This window comes from Botrytis cinerea, chromosome 1 (genome assembly GCF_000143535.2).
Source record: "Botrytis cinerea B05.10 chromosome 1, complete sequence".
Lineage (NCBI taxonomy): Eukaryota > Fungi > Ascomycota > Leotiomycetes > Helotiales > Sclerotiniaceae > Botrytis > Botrytis cinerea.
The window spans coordinates 2,052,953-2,075,946 of NC_037310.1; the positions used below are offsets into that span (position 1 = coordinate 2,052,953).

Below are 22,994 nucleotides of genomic sequence, written 5' to 3' on the forward strand. Positions count from 1 at the left end.
ACCCTCTTCGTTTCCGATAACCTCGAACATCACACGCTTCGAATTATGATACAACTTGAAATTTCAATAACTATAAGTGTCGGGATAGGGATCATGTGACCGTGCTAGCGCTTGCGCTAGCGCCTTTCGGCACTACAGCAATACGTTTCGTAGTCCTAGCTTTTAGAACCCTAAACAATATTACAACAGTGTAAACCATAGTACTATATTGACTTCACCATCCCCATGGTGATACCAACAATACTACCGTCTCACACTATCTCACAGTCATTTTATACCTATCTCCTCTTCATTCATACATAATATACACTCATCATACAACTCCAACCTCACCCTCAAACCTCTACCTATCCATCTACTTACCCACAAATCAAAATTCACAAGTTCAAGACCTTTTCTTCTCAGGCATCACATGTCACTCTCATAGTCGATTGATTATGCACAGAATCTCATCTAAATTCTAATAAGTGATAGATATAATAATTTCCACGTCATTCCATCCAGACATCCAGATGTGCATACATACATACACATCTAGAAACCCCCCAACTAATACCTCATCTTCAGAGGGACATTAAAGTTAACTACCTAGTTACTCATAAAGAATTTTCAAAATCCCATCTCATATCTATTCATCTACATCCAAATCATACATTAAAAATCCGATTCCTCATCAACATAACCATGAAAAATCTTTCTTCTCTCTTCTCTCTTCTCATCTCGTCCAAGTGTAAATAAACCATCCATCCTCTAGATAAAAAGGATTCCTCCACTAATCTATAAGCCGCTATAAATATACCCCAAATTTTATGCAAGAAACGAATGAGGTTTGGTATCTAATCGCAATCAATGACAACCAAGTACACACATGTGTGTACTATATGCAAATTATTTTGGTACCGAAAAAAAAAATGCTACGCGATGCAAATCAATGCAATGTTTTAACGACGATTGAAGTTGAAGTATCTCGACTATTCGAATTGTCAGTAATGTTGTTTCAAAAGGGGAGGGGTGAAAAGGGGGGCAACTCACAGCCAAGAAAAGAATAATCAAATTGCTCCCAATAAATGCCAAAAAGATGCCCAGATCTCTCCATCTATTGCCATATTCCAATGCTAGTGGTTCGTAGAACTGTTCTCCAAATTTATAGGCACAGTATTCACAGGCACTTGTCGCATTGTTGACAATATATCCGATACCTCCGCTTGAAAAGAAATTGTCCATGTACTCCCCACATGTTTGACCTGCAGGAGCGGTGAAACGACTTAATTCTGAAGAAGTACATTTTACTTCACGACCTTGGAGTTCGGTGACGACCATTCCACCGATGAGACGAGTAAAGGGATCGAGTTGGTAAAGCCATGCACGCCAGAACTTAGGAATCTGAGGCTTGGGGATTGTGACACCGCAGAAGAGAGAAAAGGTGATGATAATGAAGGGGTTGACGAGGGCGGAGATGAAAGGGGATGGAGTGAGAGCTGCTACCATTTGACCCAGGGTTACGGAAAAGAGTTCGGTGATGAGGATCATGAAGAATTGGTAACCGGCACGACTAGACGATGTCTGGAAACCGGGCATATAGTATAGAGGAAGGAAGAAACCAACAGCGCAAAGAATGGAGTAAGGCATCTCAGCTACGACCAAAGATGATGCAAAGGCGAATTGACTGTACATCTTCGAAGAAGCTTCTCGGTAGTAAATCATACGAGACAAAGCGTATTTGGGTTCGACTTGAGCGAGAATGAGCGCGGGGAGAACGGTGACCTGGAAGATGACGAATACACGATATTGCAATGAAGATTTTGAATCATCGAGATTCAAATAAGCAAGACCAGTGATAATAGCAATAATGACGTGATTGAAAAGACGAGTGAAACCGTAATTGGGGGATCTCCAGAAAGCCAAGTTGGTACGCGCTTGAACGACTCTCAATTGATGCATCAATGGCGTGGCGAATTCTCTCCCGTCGTCGTTAGTAGTTCCGCCAACCTCGGCGAGACGTTCCGTCTTCATTTGAGAAATACGATCCTTGATGTTGGCAAGTTCAGGCGATTCGGCAAAGATATCAGCCCAGTCACGATCTCCGATTCCGGGAGTTTGACCGGCACCAACAGCGTCCAGCATCCATTCAGCAGGGTTGGCATCAGGAGGACAGACAGCTCCGTGTTTGTGGAAGTAATCAAGGAGTACATGAGCATCTTTTCCAATGTCACCGAAATAAACACATCTTCCTCCACGTTTAAGAAGGAGCAATCGATCGAAGTTCTCGAATAATGCTGCGTTAGGTTGATGGATAGTACAAAGAATGGCTTGTCCAGCGTTCGCCAATTTCTTCAAGAAACGAACAATGTTGAAAGCACTTTGAGAATCAAGACCGGAAGTAGGTTCATCCAAGAAAAGTAACAATTCAGGCTTAGCGGCTAATTCGACTCCGATCGTGACACGTTTTCGTTGTTCGACAGCAAGACCATTTTCAGGATCTCCAATAATTGCATCGGCCATATCTTCCATCTCAAGGAGACTAATAATTTCCTCAACGTAGGCGTATTTTTCTGCTTGTGGAACGTGGAATGGTTGACGGAGATCAGCAGAAAATCGAAGTGCTTCACGGACAGTTGCAGTACCCTCATGGACATCAAGTTGTTCGGCGTATGAAGTTCCTCTTTGGAAAGCGTTGCCTGGCTTAACACCATCGACAAGGACATCACCAGAAATGACACCAATATTCTTTCTTGAAGCCAAAACATCCAAGAGTGTTGTTTTTCCGGCACCTGAGGATCCCATAAGCGCAGTCAGTTCACCTGGTCGAACGTAACCGTAAATGTTGTTCAAAAGACGTAATTCTCCAGCTGGAGTTGGGACATCATAATTCAATCCTTCCCAAGTCAAGATAGCCTTTGAGTTGATGTTGATTTCCGAGCCTTCTTCATCACTCTTTGCGGAACGACGTTGATCGCGCTTGGCAGCTAATGCTTTGTTAAGCTCCTCGCGTTCCTTATTTGGCTTCTGATAAACTTTCGCAGCGTTTCCGCCGGCACCGAAAGACACCCACTCACCAAGGGTTGCGTTTGTGAACAAGAAACCGGCGATCAAAACAATGATGATACCAAAGTTTCTCCATAGTTCAGAAGGCTTGTAGTCATATCCTTGAGTGATGTAGTCGCCACCAACAACAATGTCTGATCCAGCAACACTGCCGGCAAGGGTACAAACTCGGTGGTCGAGGTTGTCGTAACCTGGACCATATGGCACAAGATAGGCGCCAGAACAGGTTAAGTTGAGACGGCTGAACTCGTTCTCCATCAAAGCGGAAAATCCAAGACCAAGAGCGTTAATCCAGTAAATCCATCGAATCCAGACCTTTTCACTTTGGTATTGAATGAGATAACCAGACGTGATGACGAAAAAGGTAATGATCGTGGCGGCAAACTTAATCGCGTAATCAAAGTCAGGGCAAAGACATCCAACTGTTCTGAAAAAGAGTGTCATGGCCAAATAACCACTGAGAATGATCAGATAGAATGTAAAGAATGCACCAGCATCTCTCACCAATCCGCACATGAAGTACACGATGATGGAGAATAGCAAAATTTGAGCGGCAGCGAACGCAGTATCGACGATGATCTGAGCAATCCAGAGCGCGGACGGACGATGAAACGTGTATGACCTGTGCTTGTTCACAATAGGTCTGCCCATCATAGTAGATGCCAATTCTGAAAATGCTTGGAAAGCATTGAACAATAATGCAATGAAGAGTAAGCCACCTCTGGTGAATGCACCAGCAGAGGTCTTAGGCAAGTTCAGCCACACGGTACCCAATACAATAGCGACAGTAATACTAGTGATCCAACTAACAACCAAAGAGAATTTGTCTTGCCACTTGATCAGATATTGTCTTTGCATCAAAGCCCAGATCTGCAAGTGGTAAGGAACAGCATAGACAGAAGATTTTGAAGCCCCCTTGCGTTTGCTATCAGCTATGGCAACCTCGAAATCGTCATGAGCTTGCTTGTCTGTGGCAACTTGCTGTTTATAAGCGGCCATTTCCTCGCTCAAGTGAGTAGAGAACTTGGAATTCAAGAAAGCTTGGGCCAATGTCTCAGGACTGTTTGGAGAGTCTGCAGCAGAACGACCAGTTGCATACTCGCGCTCGAACTCATCGGTGCAACCTGTTAAGTAATCAGGCGTAGTCTGACGGGGCTTCTCCTTGAAGCCAAGACCTTCGAAATAAGCTCTAGCTTCAGATGTTGGTCCAAAGTAGACTTCTCTTCCATCATCAATAACCAAGACTTTGTCGAATTGCTTGTAGATATTCTCACTTGCTTGATACAATGAAACAAAAGTTGTAGTCTTGTAGATGTTGGTCATAACACGAAGAGATTTCGCATAATCGAGGGCGGTTGAAGCATCAAGTCCTCTTGTACTGTTGTCCCAAGCGCACACGGTACCACTTGTGATCATCATTTCTGCAATGGACACACGCTTTCTCTCTCCTCCAGATACACCTCTAACAAAGGCATTTCCCACAATGGTATTCCGGGTGTGACTGATGTTGAACATTCGAAGAAGTGTGTCGATTACTTTTTCCTTAAAATCGGCCTTTGACATTCCATGTGGGCGCTTTCCTGGAGTTTTGGTGTCAAGAGCGAAACCTAAGGTCTGGCCGACAGTAAGAGTTGGGTGATGAACATCGTCCTCTTGATTGTAGACTGCTTCTCCCCTGTATTTCTTCGAAAATTCCTCGGCACTGAAAGGGCCATAAAGTATTTCACTGTATAAAATTGTGAGCAAGCGTCTAATTGCTATCTTTCAAGAGAAGGGAATAGAAATAAAATGGGGGTGTCGCAGTGGATTACAACATGCGAACAAGCGTGGGGAATCAGAAAAGTATTAGTCTTACCCATCAACACCAGTATACCCGAATCTTTGATTTGCAATAACCTTCAGGAAGGTTGTGCAGCCAGATCCAGGTCTTCCAAGCACAAGAACCATCTCTCCAGGTTTCATTACACCCCTGAAGTCCTGCAAAATCTTTACTTCTCTGCCTTTCTTGCCTACACCAAAAATGTTCATTGCAGTTTCAACGACATTGAAGAAACTAACAAATGCATCTGGGAATGTCTTGACAAAATTTGACACACCTCCTGTTCCGCGAACAGTAAGTCCATCCCATACCACTCCAATATGTTTTGGACGAATGCCCGAATCTGCTTCTGCTTGCCTGTTACCTCGGAGTGTATTCTCTAAATTGAATTGCTCCCCCTCGGTTTCAGCAATGGATTCTGCTGACTTCTCTACATCCTTCTCGTCGGCAGCTTGGGCCCTCGATCGTGTTCTCGATAATGCCTTGCTCTTGGTACTAATACCTGACAGCTCCCGCTGAAGTTGCGCGAACTCGGACTCCGCATTTTTAACGTCGATTCCCCGATCGGTACTGACGAAACCATTGGGGTTGGCGTTTCGTACATTTTCTCGTTGAGTTTCGGAGTCGTCAGTTGATGCGCGAGCAGTATTGGTGGTTGTGCCTAGAGATAGCGTCTCCTCCCTGTCTTTCTCCATGGTGGTGTATGCCAATGATATCCAGGCTGGCCAAAATGTGTGTGATATGACAAATATATGTAATTAAAACAAGAATCACTGAGCCAAACAGTGAATGCAATGTCCGCGTATGGACGAGAGTTAGAAAAAAGAATCAATTACCAGTATTAAGAGATAAATATAAATATTGTTGGAGGAATATCAAAACAATGGCAGGTTTTAATATTTGATATTCAAAAAAAAAACCTTTCCTGGATCTCGCAGGGACCTTCTTCATATATCTCCAGTTCTTGACAGCACAAGAACAGAGACCCACTCGGATTTAAAATCAGATTGTCAAGGTATCGATTAGCATTTCTCTGCATGGAAGATTGAGGGCGCGTCCGCCGTGGCTAAGGATGAAATCCTTGTCGATCTTCTGCAATCTCATCTTGCCTTGCCCCCTTGGTGGATACATAAAGTAAGTTAAGACTCAAGAAGGGGGGGAAGGGGTACCGTATATGCACGCACATATTAAAGAACTCTGTAGGAAATTGCGCTCCCTGGGCGGCGGGAAGGATTCGACTTGTTCTCACCTACTTGCATTACTTACTGCACCCCACCCCATGTTGTCAAGCCACTGATGTAAGGCTAGACTAACGATCAGTTCGCTGGATACTGATGTCTTGGTGTCTCGACGTCTCGGTGCCTTGGTGTAGAGGTGTATCAGTAATCCTCAAACGCCCACATATTTGACTTTCTTTGTCTGCATCGGGATGAGTGGAGGTGAGTCGATATGGGTGGAGGTGAGTCGATATGAGTAATGGCCGGGGTGAGTACTAGATAGGTGAACAGGTGTTAGCCTCGAGTTAGCATCCGTATGTGGAGCGGTTGAGAAGCAAAGATCATTACTAGCGTACTGGGTAATCACGGGTGTTCGTGGAAGAAAGACAGAGGAGCGCCACTTTTATCTCGATCTGGAGCGGTTGGGGAACTTTTGGTTCTTCCAGAACAAAACGATGAGAGGTTCGGGTGGACATAGGCCGACGCCCCATAAAGCGGCATGTACTTTCTTTTGCCTCTACTTGCGGCAGTTCTGCAATGCAACCTTGCCCATTACAGCTTAGCCCCCCGACCCTTCTGCCCGATAACTCCGCGATTAGTCAGAATCGTGCCTCAAATCCACAGCAATGACTCGAGGCTGGCGCCGAGCACCCTTGCACGTGCCTGGTTTCTCGGAAATAGGAACACGTTGGAATGTCCGCAATGGAGCCACTATCACATTACCGGATCACTATGAAGAGTTGAGAAATATCCCTGGCATCTGTCAAATATCGTCCATCTAAGGGAACTCTGTCAAACTACTAGTGGCTCTTCACGTTTCTGCGTGGTATCCCCTTGTCCTGCTCAACATTAAGCTTCAGACTTTCAAGAGAAACATCCCAATATCCTTATAGAGAGGTGCTGCTGCACCCTACTGAGGATTTCCCGTGGAGCCACTCTAGCCAGCTGGGTACTGGGTAGTTCGTGAGCTTTGCTCCGCCGGATGACTCTTCAGGCGTCGGTGTTGGCATTGGTTGCCATGTAAAACTTTAACAGATTACTGGCAGCGGTTGTAACATTAGTCGGAGTCTGCGAGATACATTGATGCACAGAGCATTGCATACCGCAACTGAAGCTTGGACACATTAGCCAGCCGCCCGAATATATCCCCATCTGATTGACTGGAGCCGAAGAAGCTCGGTTTCCACATTGCCAAGATAGCTCGTTGCCTATGGGACCACGGTGAGCTTTTTCTGGTAAGTCTCGTGTCCACCGTGTCTTTCCTCTCTTTCAAAACACAGAAAGAAGAAGAGGAAACAATCCATCATCACACCGTATCTGAGAGCTCGAGCTTCACGGATCGCTCAGATTTACGGCACATGGTATACCATGGCAAGGGCCAGGCCAGCTCCCATCGCTCCCATCGTTCCCCCCGTCTCTGGGATTTTCGATGTGCGCTAGAGGGTGAAAAGGAGGCTTCTCGGTTGGTGTGCCAAGACCTACGGAGTGAAAAAGGAAGAAGCTGATATAATCAATAATCATTTATGGATCCACAAGATTGCCATTGACATTATCTTTATCAGCAATATGGTATCTGCAGATAGGCATTTCCGCCGCATCGGTGGCTCAAAATAACGAAGAACAAGCGAATGCCCACCATTTTTATAAAATTCCATTTGATCGACATGCGAATGTGTTGAACCACTTCGATTGATTACCAACATCAACATCGATATCGATGGAAGTCTTGCTTTTCTATCAATCTAGGCTGTGAACAACTTCATAGTTTGCACTTGCTAGAAATCTGCATCACATTGGACTTGACGCTTAACGCTTGACACGAAAAGATGATGAAGAAAACTTCCTTCTGCGTCTATCCACATGTCTCAATTGTCACAATGACTAAACCAGAATCGCTGGGTTGTGTATCTAAAAGGAAACGAGATTGTGGGAGCAATTTGCATCAGTTATCTTAAAGCTGCAATACCCCATCCATCTCTCAACAGAATATTACACGAAAGAGACCATTTTGACAAATGAGATAATTAACGTACGCTGATCCTCCATCTCCAAAATGGACACCCAGGCATTATCAATTGCAGGTTCCATCTCTTTCTGGGCGTTGTTAAAGTGCAAACCTCGATGTTTGGATACTATTCCAATAGTTGTGGGATAATCTCAATTCTCGATATTCTTGAGATAATTCGACCAGTCCTGAGACAATCGCATGGAGAATATTCGTTGTAGGTCGCATATCTTAAGACTCGAAATTTCTAGGGAGGGTCTTCATGGGCGGTGAGAGGATTTATTTGGCATATCAGTATTGGTCGTGTGCTAGGCGCATAAATCACGGCGGACGCCAACGTTTTCTCCACGGCCATTGCCGTTTCATCTCCTTGTATACAAATAGATCATATTGAGGAGTTCTGCTTCAGCAGAAATGATCTCGGGAATAACTTGAAGATACTGCTACCATATGCATGATCCTGGTTGACGCCACTACGTCTGATACTATGCAAAAGTTTGCCGGTGTATTTGATCGTGGGATTTGCTCCAACCATCTCTGGAAGCATATGTGACTTTACTTGAAGCAATTGGGCTGGAATGTCCATCACATATCACAACGTAGGGCAATGTAGCAAGAGTAATTCCATTGAAGTGGTGCGCAAAGGTTATCCCTTCAAGTTTGACAGGATGACCAGGAGGATTGAATGAAATCGGGGCTTGAATCCTGATCAAAGTATCTTGATACGCGAATGTAACAAGATGCTGAGTAAAAAACGATTTAAACGAACAAGTCCAGTGTCGAGCCCTTCACACTCTGTGTCTGCATACAGTCAGGACTTAAGTCTTCCACCAAACCTTGATCAAGGAAGAAACCACGGAGCTAGGCTCTAGAAAACATAACACAAAGCTATATTCTCACACTTCCTACAACGAAAGCTGTGTTCTCAATACCCTAATGGATACCCGCATCTATCTCACTCCGCTGTCAACGCCTTGACGGATGCCGACTCATTTGCCATGCCTTTCACAAACCGCTCGGTGTGCCAACTCACAGTTTCAGATCCTTCGACCCATAGCTTTGATATTTACTTGTGGCAAAACCTCCAGACCCGCAATCACATCTGATCTATACGTGCTTGTACAATGTCGAGATCGAACTCAAATTAAAATCGAGGGTGTACACAGCTACAGCCAGCAGAACGTTATCTGCAGCTCGCATGCATGGAAGTTGCATGGTAAGCAGGGTGGTGGAAAGTACATGTGCGGCGTGTCCGGTAAGGATTCTGGGTCCTCGGAAATCAATCACTTGCACTTGCAATAGTGAACGGGTATATATTCACGGGATATCTTGACCGCCGAAACCTTGGTGGTTCAAGTCTCCCGAGACTGTAAGACAGAAGAAAGAAAATTTCTCCCCTGCGCTTACTACTTCCATACCTAGGTATTCACTCACTATCTTCCTCTATTGCAAAGAGAAAAAGATCTTCACATCTTTATGGAAATCCACAACATCACCAAAAAGCATCTCTTCTCAAACTTCGAAAATAATCTTTCCGTGCGACTTTCCTAGCCACTCGTAGGCATGAAAATCAGCCCACTCCAATATTATCAAGTGGACATCGTGTCACCAAAGTTGATTCCGCAGTTACAAGTAGTACGGCCGATTGTACTATGTACATCCATCTATCCATCCATTCTTTCTTTCTTTCAGCGCGCGATCCACTTCTCCCTATCGATATTGCACTTCCCGAGCGAAATAAATTTCCTGCATCGAGAGCTCTCTGCATTGCAAATTGTCTCTTAATCGCAACACATACATGCATCTCTGCTAATAGCAATTCCAGCAGTAATCTCACTTACACAAGAATACTACGCTATAGTATCAAATTACCAAACCCAAAATTATCGTAAATACACACGTAAACAATAACCCCATCCATCTGTACCTCCCCCTCGTCCCCCTCGTCCCCCTCGTCCCACACACATCCCCTTCAATTCGTCAACATCATCTCTCCACGCGTAACGCACCTGAAAAGTATTACATGTACCATTCCGTCGCTTCCTGCTTTAGAACCTTATTTTTTCTCTGCATTCTTTGTCTGCTTTGCCTGCTTTTTCTGTGGTTTCTGCATTGCAAAAACGTTTGGGAGATTGGGGGCTGGCTGTGAGTATGTGTGTGTGTATGATATAGATCATATAGCACAGCATCATATTTGAATTTTGAATTTTGAATTTTGCACGCCCCTCCTTCCCGGGGGAGGAAAGGGAGAGATTGGTGTAATGAATTCTACTAGATGGATGATACGATATCATATGATACAGTGCGATTCCTCCTCCTATCCCTCATAAGGATCAGGGGAGAGAGGAGAGATTTAATGTTAATGTTACGGTTGGTAGGTAGGTATGTAAGTAAAGTCTTGGAAAATAAAATAAAACCAACACGCACGACGTGTGTAACTACCGTCAATGTGTATACGTACATACATACATACTCATTAGTAAAACATTATATATAGTGTAGTATAGTATATCTCTAGAAATTCATTTATTTATTTCCCCACGGGGAAAGGTTACTAGTCACTAGATTCTGAAGAGTTTATTTGAGGAAGGGATATAATCCTATTTTTTTTATTTCTTTCTTTTTAGTACCTTGATTCTTGGTACTTCTGATATTTATACGTATCTATATATTCGCATCGTATCGTATCGTATCTTGTATCAATACCAGATCTTAACTCTCTCTTCTTCATTTTTTTCTTCTTCTTTCTCTTTCTCTTTCCTATTCCCATCTCATCTCATCTCATATTCTCTTCTCCCATCCTCCTCTCTCGCTCCTAATTTACCCACCGTCCCCCAACTCGCAAATCAAAAAAATCAAATCCGCACACACCATTCCCCCTCACTCCGAATCCAACCAAAATCAAAATCAAAAAAAAAAAAAAAAAAAAAAAAAATGGCCGATCTCCAAATCCACGCAAACCTCGCCATCGCCGCAGCCGCCGTCTTTATCCCCGTTTGTACCGCGACTGTCGCGCTGCGAGTCTATGCTCGACATTTGAAAAAGGTGGGGTTGGGCGCGGATGATTATTTGATTGTCGCGGCTTTGGTATGTGTTATGTATTTTGTATTTTGGGGATGTTTGAGATTGGGATGAGATGAGATGAGAGGAGATGGAATGTAGCTGACGATGTGGTGTATGTAGGTTTTTGTGATTGGGATGGGAGCCGCGATAATGGCTGGTGAGAATTCGATTTTCCTTTCTTTTGTGTTTGTATTTTGGAGAAATTGGGGATTGGATATTGAGAATACAGAAACTGATTCATGTTCATGTCAAAAAGAAGTCGGACTCAAACAACTTGGATATCCCGCCCCAGCGCCATCTACTCAGATCGGAAAACCCAATTCAAACATCGTACGTCCACCCATTCCATTCTTTCCCCTCTCCATCCACCTCTCCACAGATCCTCATACCATTCTTACCCTCTTTCCTAGGCCTTCTGGCCCGGCGAGCTTCTCCAAATCCCCGCTCTCGGCTTCGTCAAACTCTCTCTCATCCTCTTCTATCGCCGCGTCTTCACTCGCAATGCCGCCCCTCGCTTCAACGTCGTCACCTGGTTTATGATTATCATCATTATCATCTGGACGCTCTCATTCTTCTTCTCTATTCTTTTTATCTGCGGCACCGATTTCTCCGCCTACTGGACAAGTACGATTGTGGAAAAAGCCCATTGTGTCGATACGGATATGTTGCACAATGCGTTTGCGATTAGTGATGTCGTGACGGATTTTGTGATTATTAGTTTGCCGGTTCCGATGGTATGTGAACATTCTATTCTTTTTCTAAGGGGTTTGGGTTTTTGCGAGAAGAGCAAAGGAAAAGAGTCTCTCCTGAAAACAAGCGATGCATGGGAGAAGTGAAGCATGGAGTTGTATCCACTCTTCACCACAACTTTTCTCACGCACATTTCATTTCTGAACCACTTCCAAAGCGGCCGATTGCTCCGGACAAACAGATGTTTTGTTGCACGTCTAATAAATAATAAATTATCATGAATTTGTTCAATTGAATTTGGCGAATCGAATAAATGCGGCAAATCTAGTAATTTGGCGCATTTTCATCGCATCCAACTAATTTGCTTGGCTTTCCTTTTGATTCTCCTCTATGCTATTCTCAATGCTATTCTCATCTCAATTACTAAACATTTACACAGATCTTTGGACTACATCTCACTGTTGCTCGGAAAATAGGCATACTTGCTATTTTCTCCCTAGGAGCGCTGTAAGTTGAACTCCTACCCATACAAGCAGCCTATCTCCATATCCATCCACACAAATCAAACTAACATCAAAATTCAAAGCACAATTGCGGCATCAATCGTGCGAATGATAGTATTCATCCAAGCCACCGCCGTGAACTACGATCCTCACGCTGATTTCGAATGTACACCCCCCTCCCCCTTTTCCTCCCTTTCCACCTCATCCCAAACTAACCCCCAGCCCCAGTCATCTGTACCTCCGGACTCTACTGGTCCCTCATCGAATCCAGCCTCGGCGTTATCGCCGCCTGTCTACCCGCCCAATACGGACTGCTCAACACACCCGGCGTACAATCCCTCGTCGCTTCCGTACAATCCGCCATCTCACTGCGCTCCATGCGATCCAGCTCGCAACATCCCAGCCAATGCGACGCGCACGATTCACAGCGTGATCTGTACGCACGTAGTATGGATACGAAGATGGAACCGTGGACGACGGCCCATGGAAGCGAGACGCAGAATATTATTGCGCATGCGGAGGGGCCGGCGAGGTATGAGAGGGAGGGGGAGCTGGAGGGGGGATTGAAGGGAAGTAAGGGGATTGTGGTGACGAATAGTTTTGAGAGTAGGGAGGGCTTGGCATAGGGTCGTTCTGGGTGGTATAGGGTTTAGTTTAGAGGGATCGGATTGGAGATTAAAGGTTTGGGTGTTGAAGAGAGGTGTAATTTGGGTGGCTTGAGTTATGTCTGGATTTTCACTGACGCTTTGGGATATCCGTGTTGCGATTAAGAGGAGAATATTATTATTATTATTTTGATACGAGAATGTACTGTATAGTCATTATTTGAATACGCTATTGATATTTCATTCCTGTGTATCCTAGTTTGAATTAACACACTCAATGCTCGTGCAAACCATCTAATCATACGAAAATTATCATCGATCTCAAGTTCATGAGACTTTGAATCTTCGAATACACTTCATCAGTGTTTGAAAATTGATCACTTGGCAGGTTCAACACCCAAAACGATCCGATCGTTAATTTTTAAACAGACTTCTACATTCACAAACCTCCCATGGTTGATTCCAAGTATGAACCACCCAAAACAAATCATTTAACCGAAAAGATTTCACACCGAAAGACATTGGAAAAATCATCGCTTATTATTATGACATCAAGATAAAGAAGAGATTCTTCTCGTCCTCAATACTCTCGCACTTTCCGAATGCGATCATTCCCAAAGACCAGCCTCGTAAATCGCATCAGCATCTATTGTGAAATGCAGAGAATACTCTAGGTACTTCCCAGGTTTCTGATCTACATCTCCCTCTTCTCATCACCATTTTCCTCAACATACAACCTTTTCACCAAAATTCTCATTCTTCTCTCTGCTTCCTCGATTCCCATCGTCACTTCTTCCTTCGTGTCTTTCTTCTCAATCACGTTACCCGCATTCACACCCTTGTTATCTTGGGCGGTGTTCTTCCCTCCCTGTCCCACGCTACTTCGCACCTCCTGACTAACATTCGTTTTCCCCTCTGTAATCACATTCCACGGACTTTGCATAAACTTCTTCGGGCGCTCAATTTCCTTAACCTTAAGCACAACAACCCATTCTACCTTCTCGGCCTCCAACCACCACTCCTTCTTCTTTCCATCTACCCACCATTCTTTCCCTTTAAAATCTCGCACCTTTTTCCACCACTTCCTCCTACCGAATTCCAAATCCCTCTTCATCTTCAAACTCTCCTCTAATCCCATAATCTTCGGCTCATTAAAAATTCCCCTCGGCTCTCTCGCCTCGATCGCCTCGATTGTATATTTTCGCACGCTGCCATCATTATGATCAATATCATGACCCCCTTCACAAAGTTGCAAAAGTGTTTTTTCCGCTTTCTCTCCCAGCCTATTGACGACATCCCTCAAACAATCCTCTTGCATTTGTCTCTCCACATCTCCACCCGCTTTAATTTCCATCCTCATGCCACATCCGTACATTTTTCTCCTTGCTGCATCTTGAAATCTCTGTTTTATTTTTGAGATTTCGGCAGAATGTAATGGATTAGATGACGTTAACCATTCCTCCAAAATGTAAGTTGATCTATAAGGCCATATCTTAAGATCGAACCAAGTCCACCTACACCAATGTTGTATTTTGTGAGCAGGTACATAGTGGAGATTCTTTGCCTCGTAGTGGATTTTGTTTCCCGTATTCTTTTCCGGGTTGGTTGAACTTGTATCATCGACTGCAGTTTTGGCGGAGGCAAAAGAAGGCGCTTTTTGAAGGTTGATATTGTCCTCAGAAGATTGACGAACAATTGATTCATTGACCAGCTCTGAGACTTGATTGATACATTTCTTATCGTATTCCTTGTCGGACGAATCACACTCTTTTGCTTTGCTATCAATCAAAGAAAGATATTGCCGGTAACCAGTTGGATCTAAGGTTCTGTAAGCCTTTTCTAGATCAGCTACTTCTTCTGGTAGAAGTGTCAGATCCCAAGATTTCAGGTCGGGTAGGCAAACGCCGTTGGCAATACTATTGTCAGGTCTAGAATTGTCAGCCCCAGAACATTTATTATGCTCTAGAGAGATATCCAACACACATAAAAACTTTCGACCATTTTATTCCCATACCCAAAGCCAATAATTTTGTGCCAAAACTTTCCGCTCTTGTACAGAATCCCTGTAGCTCCTCTATCTCCTCTTCCTCGAAGATCGAAGCCTGATCTATTTTCATAGTCTCAATCATAACAATCACACCTTCAACGTATCTCGTCGCAACTTTAGATTCTTCAAGAAAAGACTTTAGGATTGCCTCAGTCAATTTAGCTTCTTGTAGTGCTAGAAGGTTCGTACCCATAGAGATAGTAGTCATTGCTCCGAACATCTTGTTAAGTCCGGCTCTCTCACCCTTTGGCCATTTCAGGAAATGTACATGGAGCAACAGAGCGTTGAAGCTTTTTGCTAGCTCGAGAAAGGGAGAAACCGTAGTTATCGCAGTATGGCTCAAAGAAGAATGGTAGGAATTAGCTGTTGGAAGAGAAGACAGATCATCAAGATTTGCTATATCTTGCTGAGCTGAAGAGAAAGCCATGACTGTGGACCATCAAATCCAGTATCATTAAATCGTTACAAAATTTCAATGCCCCGTAGTTAAAGAACAAAAAAAGCCCCAGAACCCCAGAAACCCATACCCTTTTAAACCTTCTTTCCACACACTAGCCAAGAAAGCACGCTAAAAGAACCACACCACCAGAAAAGCTAGTACTCAAAAACCATGCAACAAGCAAACAGTGAATACACCTAACAGAAAGCCTCAGCAGATTACATCTACTACTAATAAGAATTACAGACCCACCTGGGCACTAACATACCTAGGTAGGTACTATTGTAAGGCTGAGCAAGACTCATTTCAACCATTGCCCCACAAACGATCCTCGTAACACGGCCACACCCGAAGGATTTTTGAATGGGATTTGAAATTTGGAATCGTAACAATGTAATTATATTTTCCTATTGTTCATACATGCAAACCGTAACAGCAAAGGGGGTAAGATATTCCCGGCTTATTATTAATTGCCACTACTGAAAACACATAAAACACGGGAACTTACTGGCATGTATATGTCTCTGAATAGTGATGACCACGAATAGGCGATTTTCAAATTCCCAACTTCGGGAGGAGATAAAAGTGTCGGCAAAATCAGCCACATTTAGATTCAGGGGCGGGAGATTTATTGGTTCCTCGCCCATAGCGCTGAAAAGTAATACAGATTTCGCTAATCCAACAAGTACACCGCTGATGGCTCTAATTCCACCAAATGCATTACCGATAGCCCGTTTTTATCTACCTTGCTTTCCATTAATTCTCTAGTAACTCCTAATTCTAATTGTAGTACGCATGAATCATTTAGTAGGCTCTAAGGCCTGCCATCCCCCAATATCATCGTTATCGCCCAACAAGTCTACCGGTCTTTTCGGCAACTCTGGCTTTGCTCCCTCATCTTCCACCTTCCTTCCAGGTCTTCGAGGTTGTGGTGGTGGGGGTGGTTCCAAATTGCTTTTATCTATACCAGAAGTAGCTCTCCTAGTAGGCGGCGAGAAGTCTCTATATGCACCGGGAATAGGTGGCGGATCTTTCGATCTTGAAGCCAACGAAGAAGTTGAGAGGGTAGGTGAAACAGAAGTAGATGCTAAATGTACAGGCTTTCTTGGAGGAGGGGGTGCTTTCTTGTACGAGGAGCGTGTTGTTTCGGTCGATGCGCGGCGTGTAAGTTGAGGTGGGGGAAGGACTGGTTTTGCTGTTGCAGTCGGGGTCGGAGTCGAAAAGTTGCTCGCTACTAACTGTGGTGGAGGAAGTACTGCCTTTACAGGCAGGGCTGAAGTTGAGGAGTTACCTCTGATTTGATTTCCAAGTCTGCTTTGAGAACTAGGGAGAGAAGAAGCATCAAAGGGAGGTGGAAGCTTTCGTGTTACAGTGCCATTCCTTCCCAATGGTGCCGGTGGAAGAGACATTCTCTGTGAACTATTCCGTGAAGATATGCCAGGTCTTGAAACCTTGACCCAGTCTGGCTCATCGCTCACACTCCACGGGTTGCTCAGTCTTCTTGGATTTGGTACCACGTCCTTTGAATTGCCCGGCGGTTGAACTTGACTCTTTGCAAGTTTCCCTCCGTCAAGCCACCATTTCCTCTCACTCGAGCTTGCAGGTGGTAAGCCAGGCTCCAGACTCTCGAATCCAATCAAGTCCTCATCGTCAGTTCCATCCAATTTTGAGCTAGCTGTTGCGCCGCCAATTTCCTCTCTCCTTCTATCGTAAATGCTTCTACTGAGAGAGTCACGGATAGCATCGTCGATGACACTCACAGTGCACTGAAAGTTTGCATATACAGGTCTGTGGTCGGAGAAACGTAAGGGCGCGGTGTTGTAATTGATTTGACGTAGATTGCTACCTTTTCGTAGGATTCGATCGGTCCATGCCGGAATTCTGGCCTTTTCACTCGTATCGTATGTATCAGTACCGATGTCAAATTTGTATGTTGGCATGAAAGTGATCCTGGACTCGGAATAGTATTGAAATGTTAGACCAGCTACCATTTGGAGGTTTAACTATGCGGCGGTCAACGGGCTTCCTAATTTTTTCTGAGCTGCGGAAGTTACCTGGTCATTCTCGTATAAAGTCTCCAAGTCGCCCATTTTTATCAGTTGCTTGACCTGAAAGCATGTTAGAACCAAAGTTGAGCTTGTAGAGAAGTTTGCTTACCCGCTCAGGTCCAAGTCCTATACGATAATTGAAGTCACCCATCCAAATAACCGTGTCTGTAATAGCATTAGTGAACAATTCTTACAATCATTTAGATAAACTTTCCATGATCATCTATGCCCCGGTTTCTTTGAAACCTCAATCCTTTGTGGATGGTATGATAATCCTTATTACGGTCTGCATAATTACTAAACCCGGCAGCGAGATGTGCAGTCACAAAACAAATCTGAGTATTTGCATAATCCATACGGATTGAAACAGCACCTTTGTTGCCAGCCATTCCAGACATCCCAGTCTTTTTAACGCTGCCTTCGACGTTCTTAATGTTTGGTAAAACTGAAGCTTTGACGAATACACATAGGGCAGCTCCCACAAGCTGACCACTTCGCAGCAGCACGTAGTGATCTTGACCAGCTGCACGAGCATGCTTGTTCAGAGTCTTTCGCACGGCCCTTTCCCATGCTTGTTTTATTGTTGGATCACTGTTCATAATTTGCTGAGGACTCAATTCCACTATTTCTTGGAAGCCGACCACTACTATTTCAGGGTGCTGCTGTGATTTTTCAAGCTCAGGGCATAACCATAAAGCCAAGTCTTCTTCTATACCAGATGTGCGTCCATTAAGATTGAAACTTCCAGCCCATCTAAAGCATCAAGTTAGCATACCATGTGACGGCTAAAAGGATAGTAGACTTACATGTTTATCACCTCAGAAGATTGGAACTCCGAGCTACGTTTGTTTAGCTCGGCCGTCACATAGTCATTAATAGGATCGAACAAATGCACAGGCACTTGTCCCACAAGTCTGCCCAAGAGCACATCAATAGTGTTTTGTCGCCCCTTGTCCACAAAATTGTTCATATATAACCGGGTAGCACTCTTTCGTGCATCGGCAAATACACCAGAGAGAGTCTGCTTATTAAATCTAGTGTACGATGATTTGAGAGCTCCTGTACCTGCATATATTCGTGAAAGAGCATCGCCATTATCAGCCCACATTGTTGAGTGACGCATCCAAAACTCGGAAGTGCCTCTAGCCCCTCTATGCAGGAGAAAAGACTCTACTGCCATTTGAGATATGATGGTTTGAATGAGATTTGTTCTGTCCAAGCAATCGAGGCAATTGGTTCTAAACACGCCTTCTTGTTGTAATACGACAACTGTTCTTCGGCTTTGTTTCTCAGGAATATCTTCCGCGTCATCAATTTCTTCAGACAGATAATATGCAAAGCCATCTGCTGAATTTTCAATTATACTTCGAATCATACTAGCTGCCTGGTAACCTTGAGGTCCCTTCGTCTCGGCGTGAAAATCATATTCTGTGACCCTCAACAGTTGATGATCTTTGGCATTCTTCTCTTCTGTTTTGTTCAATGACGAATGACTAATTCCATATTGATAACAAGCAGTGATTTCAGCTTCAGCTGGTTTAGTTTCACTGAGCAGATTGACCACATGAACTGCGCCGTAGTTACGTTCCAGTTCCTCAAAGTGTTTGTCGAAAGCTGGCTGAGTACCCTGAGGAGATCTAGTTACAGTAACCTTTTGTTGGCCTGGAAGTAAACCGGGTGCCTGCTCGAAAAATATCGGGGCACTTCCTCTTATTTGAGCATATGAAAAGCATATGCCGGCTGGCTTTTCGTCTGCCTGTTCTGAAGAATATTGTACATTGGCAGAGGGACTCCAGTAAACTGTTTCTGATTCGACGAAGTTTGCCACATTTCCATCGTCGTCAATTCCTCGAGCATTAAACCTTGTGCCAGCTCGTTTACAAGACAATCGAGATATTAATGTAAGAGAAGATGGGAGGCCTGATCTTGAGGTTCGTAACGGATCGGACGCGGGAGGTATAGTATTCGTTTGGACATGACCGCGAATCGCAGATATAAGAATACCAGACTTGTCCAGGGCGTCTCTTTCATGTACCACGAGACGAGATCGGAATTTTTCCAAGGAACCAATCATATATGAATTCCATAGGAAAGAGTCGTCGAAACTCTCAACATCGTTTGCTGTTGCATCTGTAGATCTGCAATGTATAAGAGTTTGACAACGTGGGTATATTAATTTTGCTTACCGGTCTTGCAATCGATTCGTAAGGTCGAAATTCGTGCTATAGTAGAAGGTTCCGTCTGCCAATAGCCTCTGCAGCTCAGCACAAGGGTGCTCCACGATTGGATCGCGTCGACTCAAATTTTGGCCATATGCGTTTTCAGTGTTGTAGGTATAGGGATCCAAATCATCCATAAAAGTGTTGTCGTACTCGGCATTGTTCAAGCAATGGAATTCTACCCCTATTATCTTTTCAACGGTTTCGCTAGGCCTCACCTGGGCCACTACGCTCCTGGCTGTTATTACGCAAAGGAATATATCATTGCTGACGGTGATTAACCCAAGTGTACCGTGGGCTGGCATAAGACTTAACGTGCGGTAATCGCTTAGATCAACTGAGGAGACATCTGCGAACTCTACCATGCACTTGGGAGATGTAACTCCGTCGGCAGATGCACGCGGATGTACTGGATAAATGGGATTGAGCAATCCATTGCTTAGAGATTCATTCGTCGAAGGACTATGGCGGAAGATGAGAGTGTGTGTAGGCGTCACAAGAGCAATTGAGCGATGGGGATATTCGCGGAGAAGAACGCGAATAGACATAATTGAAAACTGATGAATGAAATTGGTTCAAGTACTAATACTGAGTAGCATTTTGATATCTGACGATATCATGAAATCATTGCCGTTTGGATGTACGATACACCAAGAACGACTCTCTCGCAGATCTCAATGAAGCTTCGGCTTGTGCTCAGCAGCAACTGCCCATTAATTAAATGTCCAGGGTTGCTTCATCCACATCCAAGGAACGGTGTGCTTATGTAATGGGTTTTATATCAATGTCACGTGAGATGGAATTGAAAATTCCACTTGACCGTTTCGTTGTTTCTTCGACACATTTCGAACCGTCCTCCTTGCCAGAGCTGTTTGCCCAACAAGTTTTCATGCATAGATGGAGAAATGGTAGCCCACAAGAGGATAGAGCTGGCTGCTCTGGGAACGATATTCAGGTTCAAGACTGTGGTGCTAGCAGTGCTATATCTTACAAACCCTAAAACTCGCCCTCGCCCTCGCTACTACTTACCTACATTCCCTGAACAATTGGAAAGTTGAGTTGCGTGGCTCGCGGAGATGTTATAGAATGTGTATCCACGTGCATGTGTAGTACTCAAAGCTGGGTTCTTCGCGATTTGTACGAGCTGTGATGTCCGAGAGTTTGGAATTCACCGAGTCTTGTGGTCGGGCTGAAGTTAATACCGATCCATTGACAATAAGCTCTTCAAGCCACCTGATGAGCCAAGCAAGTTAAACCTTTTGTTTTGCCAATAGCTACCCTACCTTTCCTGTACCGCGCCCTCGATGTCCACCTTCTCACTCTTTCACTATCAATATCAATATCAACATCAACTAAAGCAAAGTGTTCCTAAGGCAGATAAATTAGCCCTACTGTAATGCCGTCGCCCACTCTTTTAAACGGAGCTGCAAGATCGTCAATTCCCTTCGGAGATCGTTGTGGGCTTGTGCTTTGAAACAATTCGTGGGGGGTGCATGTTGGGGAAATTGAAATAAACGTCCCTGCTTGCCCAATCCAAACGGTGGCTGAAGTTGTATATGTACGAGCAAGGATTCAACTCTCCATGTCAGTGGTATCGAGGCTCGGAAAGAAAGTAACATTGATTCCACAACACGAGTATGTTGAGACGGAAAGGGATAAACTTCACGTATTGTAACATATAGTACAGCATGGTCGGTATCCTCGTCGTAGGTCAGAGATTTGATTTGAGTTTGATATCCGTAAGCCTATTGACAAGTCCCAGCCACGACTTCCTCGGAAACCCTCATGCCGAGCTTTTCGTTGGGTATCCAAATAGTGCTAAATTAACAAACCAATACTTCGATACTGTTATGATGGAAGAGGTCTGATTTTTGAGATGTGGACATACATTACTACCGGTATAACAATCGAATTCTTGATCTCTAATTATAAGAAATATGCATAGTGGAAGAGGCGTTTTGACGTCTAGCGTTATCGCTACAGTGCTGACACTTGCTGACGACGTAGGAATGCTGTCTGTGAAGATTGATGCAATATTATCTATGATGGTACTAGGCATTTTCTGCACGTCTCTTTAATGGGAATTGATGAAAAATGTCTAAAATGGAAACCGGAGAACCTAATGAATGAGCCAAGATAACAAAGAAAAAATTATGAAAATATATGAGCGACACCCTCATTGACGTAATACATCGTGAATAACATCTACTTAGATAGATTGAGGAATATAGTGAAGCTCATGATGTAGTTGACAGAATAGTAACTTCTTGAAGGTTCGTAAAAGTGGCAAGAAGATTATGAATTTCTTTAGGAGCCTACCTACTCCGTTCGGCTGCACCCCTTCATTTTGTCATGCTCTCGTATTTTACTTTTGAAACCCTTTCGTTATAAAATCAGAATACTTTGGCCCTTAGCAACGATTGTATTTCTTTTTTTTTTCCAATAATAAATGTGACCTCATACACATTTGTGTACCAATAGTCAATCCATTCGATTTCTTTGGAAAATCAGTGTCTCCTTAATTCGGAGAATTCTGTACGTGAAGCCTTAAATCTAGAACAGGAGAAAGATACCAAAATATGGTGGAGAATCACTGGAGAATTTATTTGCTGGGTGCACCGATGATGGTGTATGTGACCTAGCAAATCATAACTCTATGGGTTAAGGGCTAATTCCAAAAAAGATCGTTCTAGATGTCTTACCATGATGCACTGGGTAAGGGATTAACATGATGCAAACAAACTACTCGCGGCACTTTGGTAAAATAATTGGCCAATCAAAACAGGATTTCCAATCCTCCAACTTCTCATTTGGAGCTGAAAATCATTAGTTGCGATGGTCCGTTGTTGATCTTATAATAATCCGCGGTTAAAGATTGCAAAGTCTTTCGTTTCACACTGAATCCAACATCGTGTATTCCGTACTGAAGAAACAGTTGTGTGAATAGACATTGAAAAATGAGAGTATAATAAGGCGACGAACCAGTATACCTTCGTGCATGAGTAGGGAACGATGACACTTCTTGACAAGAACCCAAGAGTGAGACGCAGCGAGTTGATCAGGGTCGGAAATCGGATATTGATAGTCCGTACGTGTCGTACAGAGCAGCCTATTGGGAAAAAAGGAAGCTTTATATTTTTATCTTAAAGCTAATCGCGGAGAACAAAAGTTGATCTCATACTACCGATCCCGATAATCTAGATATTGTTCAATGTACCTGAGCTACGGCCGTTGACATCGGAACTACTGCTTTCGATATGGATTCTCACACTAATACTTACTTAATACTTACTT

General features: G+C 43.8%; 4 protein-coding genes across 4 annotated transcripts; 1 reads left to right on the forward strand and 3 right to left on the reverse strand.

Moving 5' to 3' along the window:
* Positions 1-424: 424 nt before the first annotated feature.
* Positions 425-5,752, reverse strand: Bmr1. The gene is made up of 3 exons (XM_001561290.2): positions 4,901-5,752; positions 1,033-4,771; positions 425-971 (listed from the first exon to the last, which is right to left on the reverse strand). The coding sequence occupies exons 1-3, from the start codon at positions 5,557-5,559 to the stop codon at positions 942-944; spliced, it is 4,428 nt and encodes a 1,475-aa protein (XP_001561340.1). The 5' UTR covers positions 5,560-5,752; the 3' UTR covers positions 425-941.
* A 4,876-nt stretch (positions 5,753-10,628) lies between these two features.
* Positions 10,629-13,224, forward strand: BCIN_01g05900 (hypothetical protein). The gene is made up of 7 exons (XM_024690582.1): positions 10,629-11,173; positions 11,270-11,306; positions 11,406-11,479; positions 11,560-11,883; positions 12,279-12,346; positions 12,426-12,508; positions 12,571-13,224. The coding sequence occupies exons 1-7, from the start codon at positions 11,021-11,023 to the stop codon at positions 12,966-12,968; spliced, it is 1,137 nt and encodes a 378-aa protein (XP_024546351.1). The 5' UTR covers positions 10,629-11,020; the 3' UTR covers positions 12,969-13,224.
* Positions 13,225-13,386: 162 nt separating this feature from the next.
* Positions 13,387-15,476, reverse strand: BCIN_01g05910 (hypothetical protein). Its single transcript, XM_024690583.1, has 2 exons — positions 14,931-15,476; positions 13,387-14,875 (listed from the first exon to the last, which is right to left on the reverse strand). Exons 1-2 carry the CDS (start codon positions 15,419-15,421, stop codon positions 13,642-13,644), a joined length of 1,725 nt encoding a protein of 574 aa, XP_024546352.1. The 5' UTR covers positions 15,422-15,476; the 3' UTR covers positions 13,387-13,641.
* Positions 15,477-15,724: 248 nt separating this feature from the next.
* On the reverse strand, positions 15,725-20,412 carry BCIN_01g05920 (hypothetical protein). Its single transcript, XM_024690584.1, has 6 exons — positions 19,668-20,412; positions 18,288-19,619; positions 17,696-18,234; positions 17,591-17,646; positions 17,488-17,541; positions 15,725-17,436 (listed from the first exon to the last, which is right to left on the reverse strand). Exons 1-6 carry the CDS (start codon positions 20,246-20,248, stop codon positions 16,234-16,236), a joined length of 3,765 nt encoding a protein of 1,254 aa, XP_024546353.1. The 5' UTR covers positions 20,249-20,412; the 3' UTR covers positions 15,725-16,233.
* Between the last annotated feature and the right edge of the window lie 2,582 nt (positions 20,413-22,994).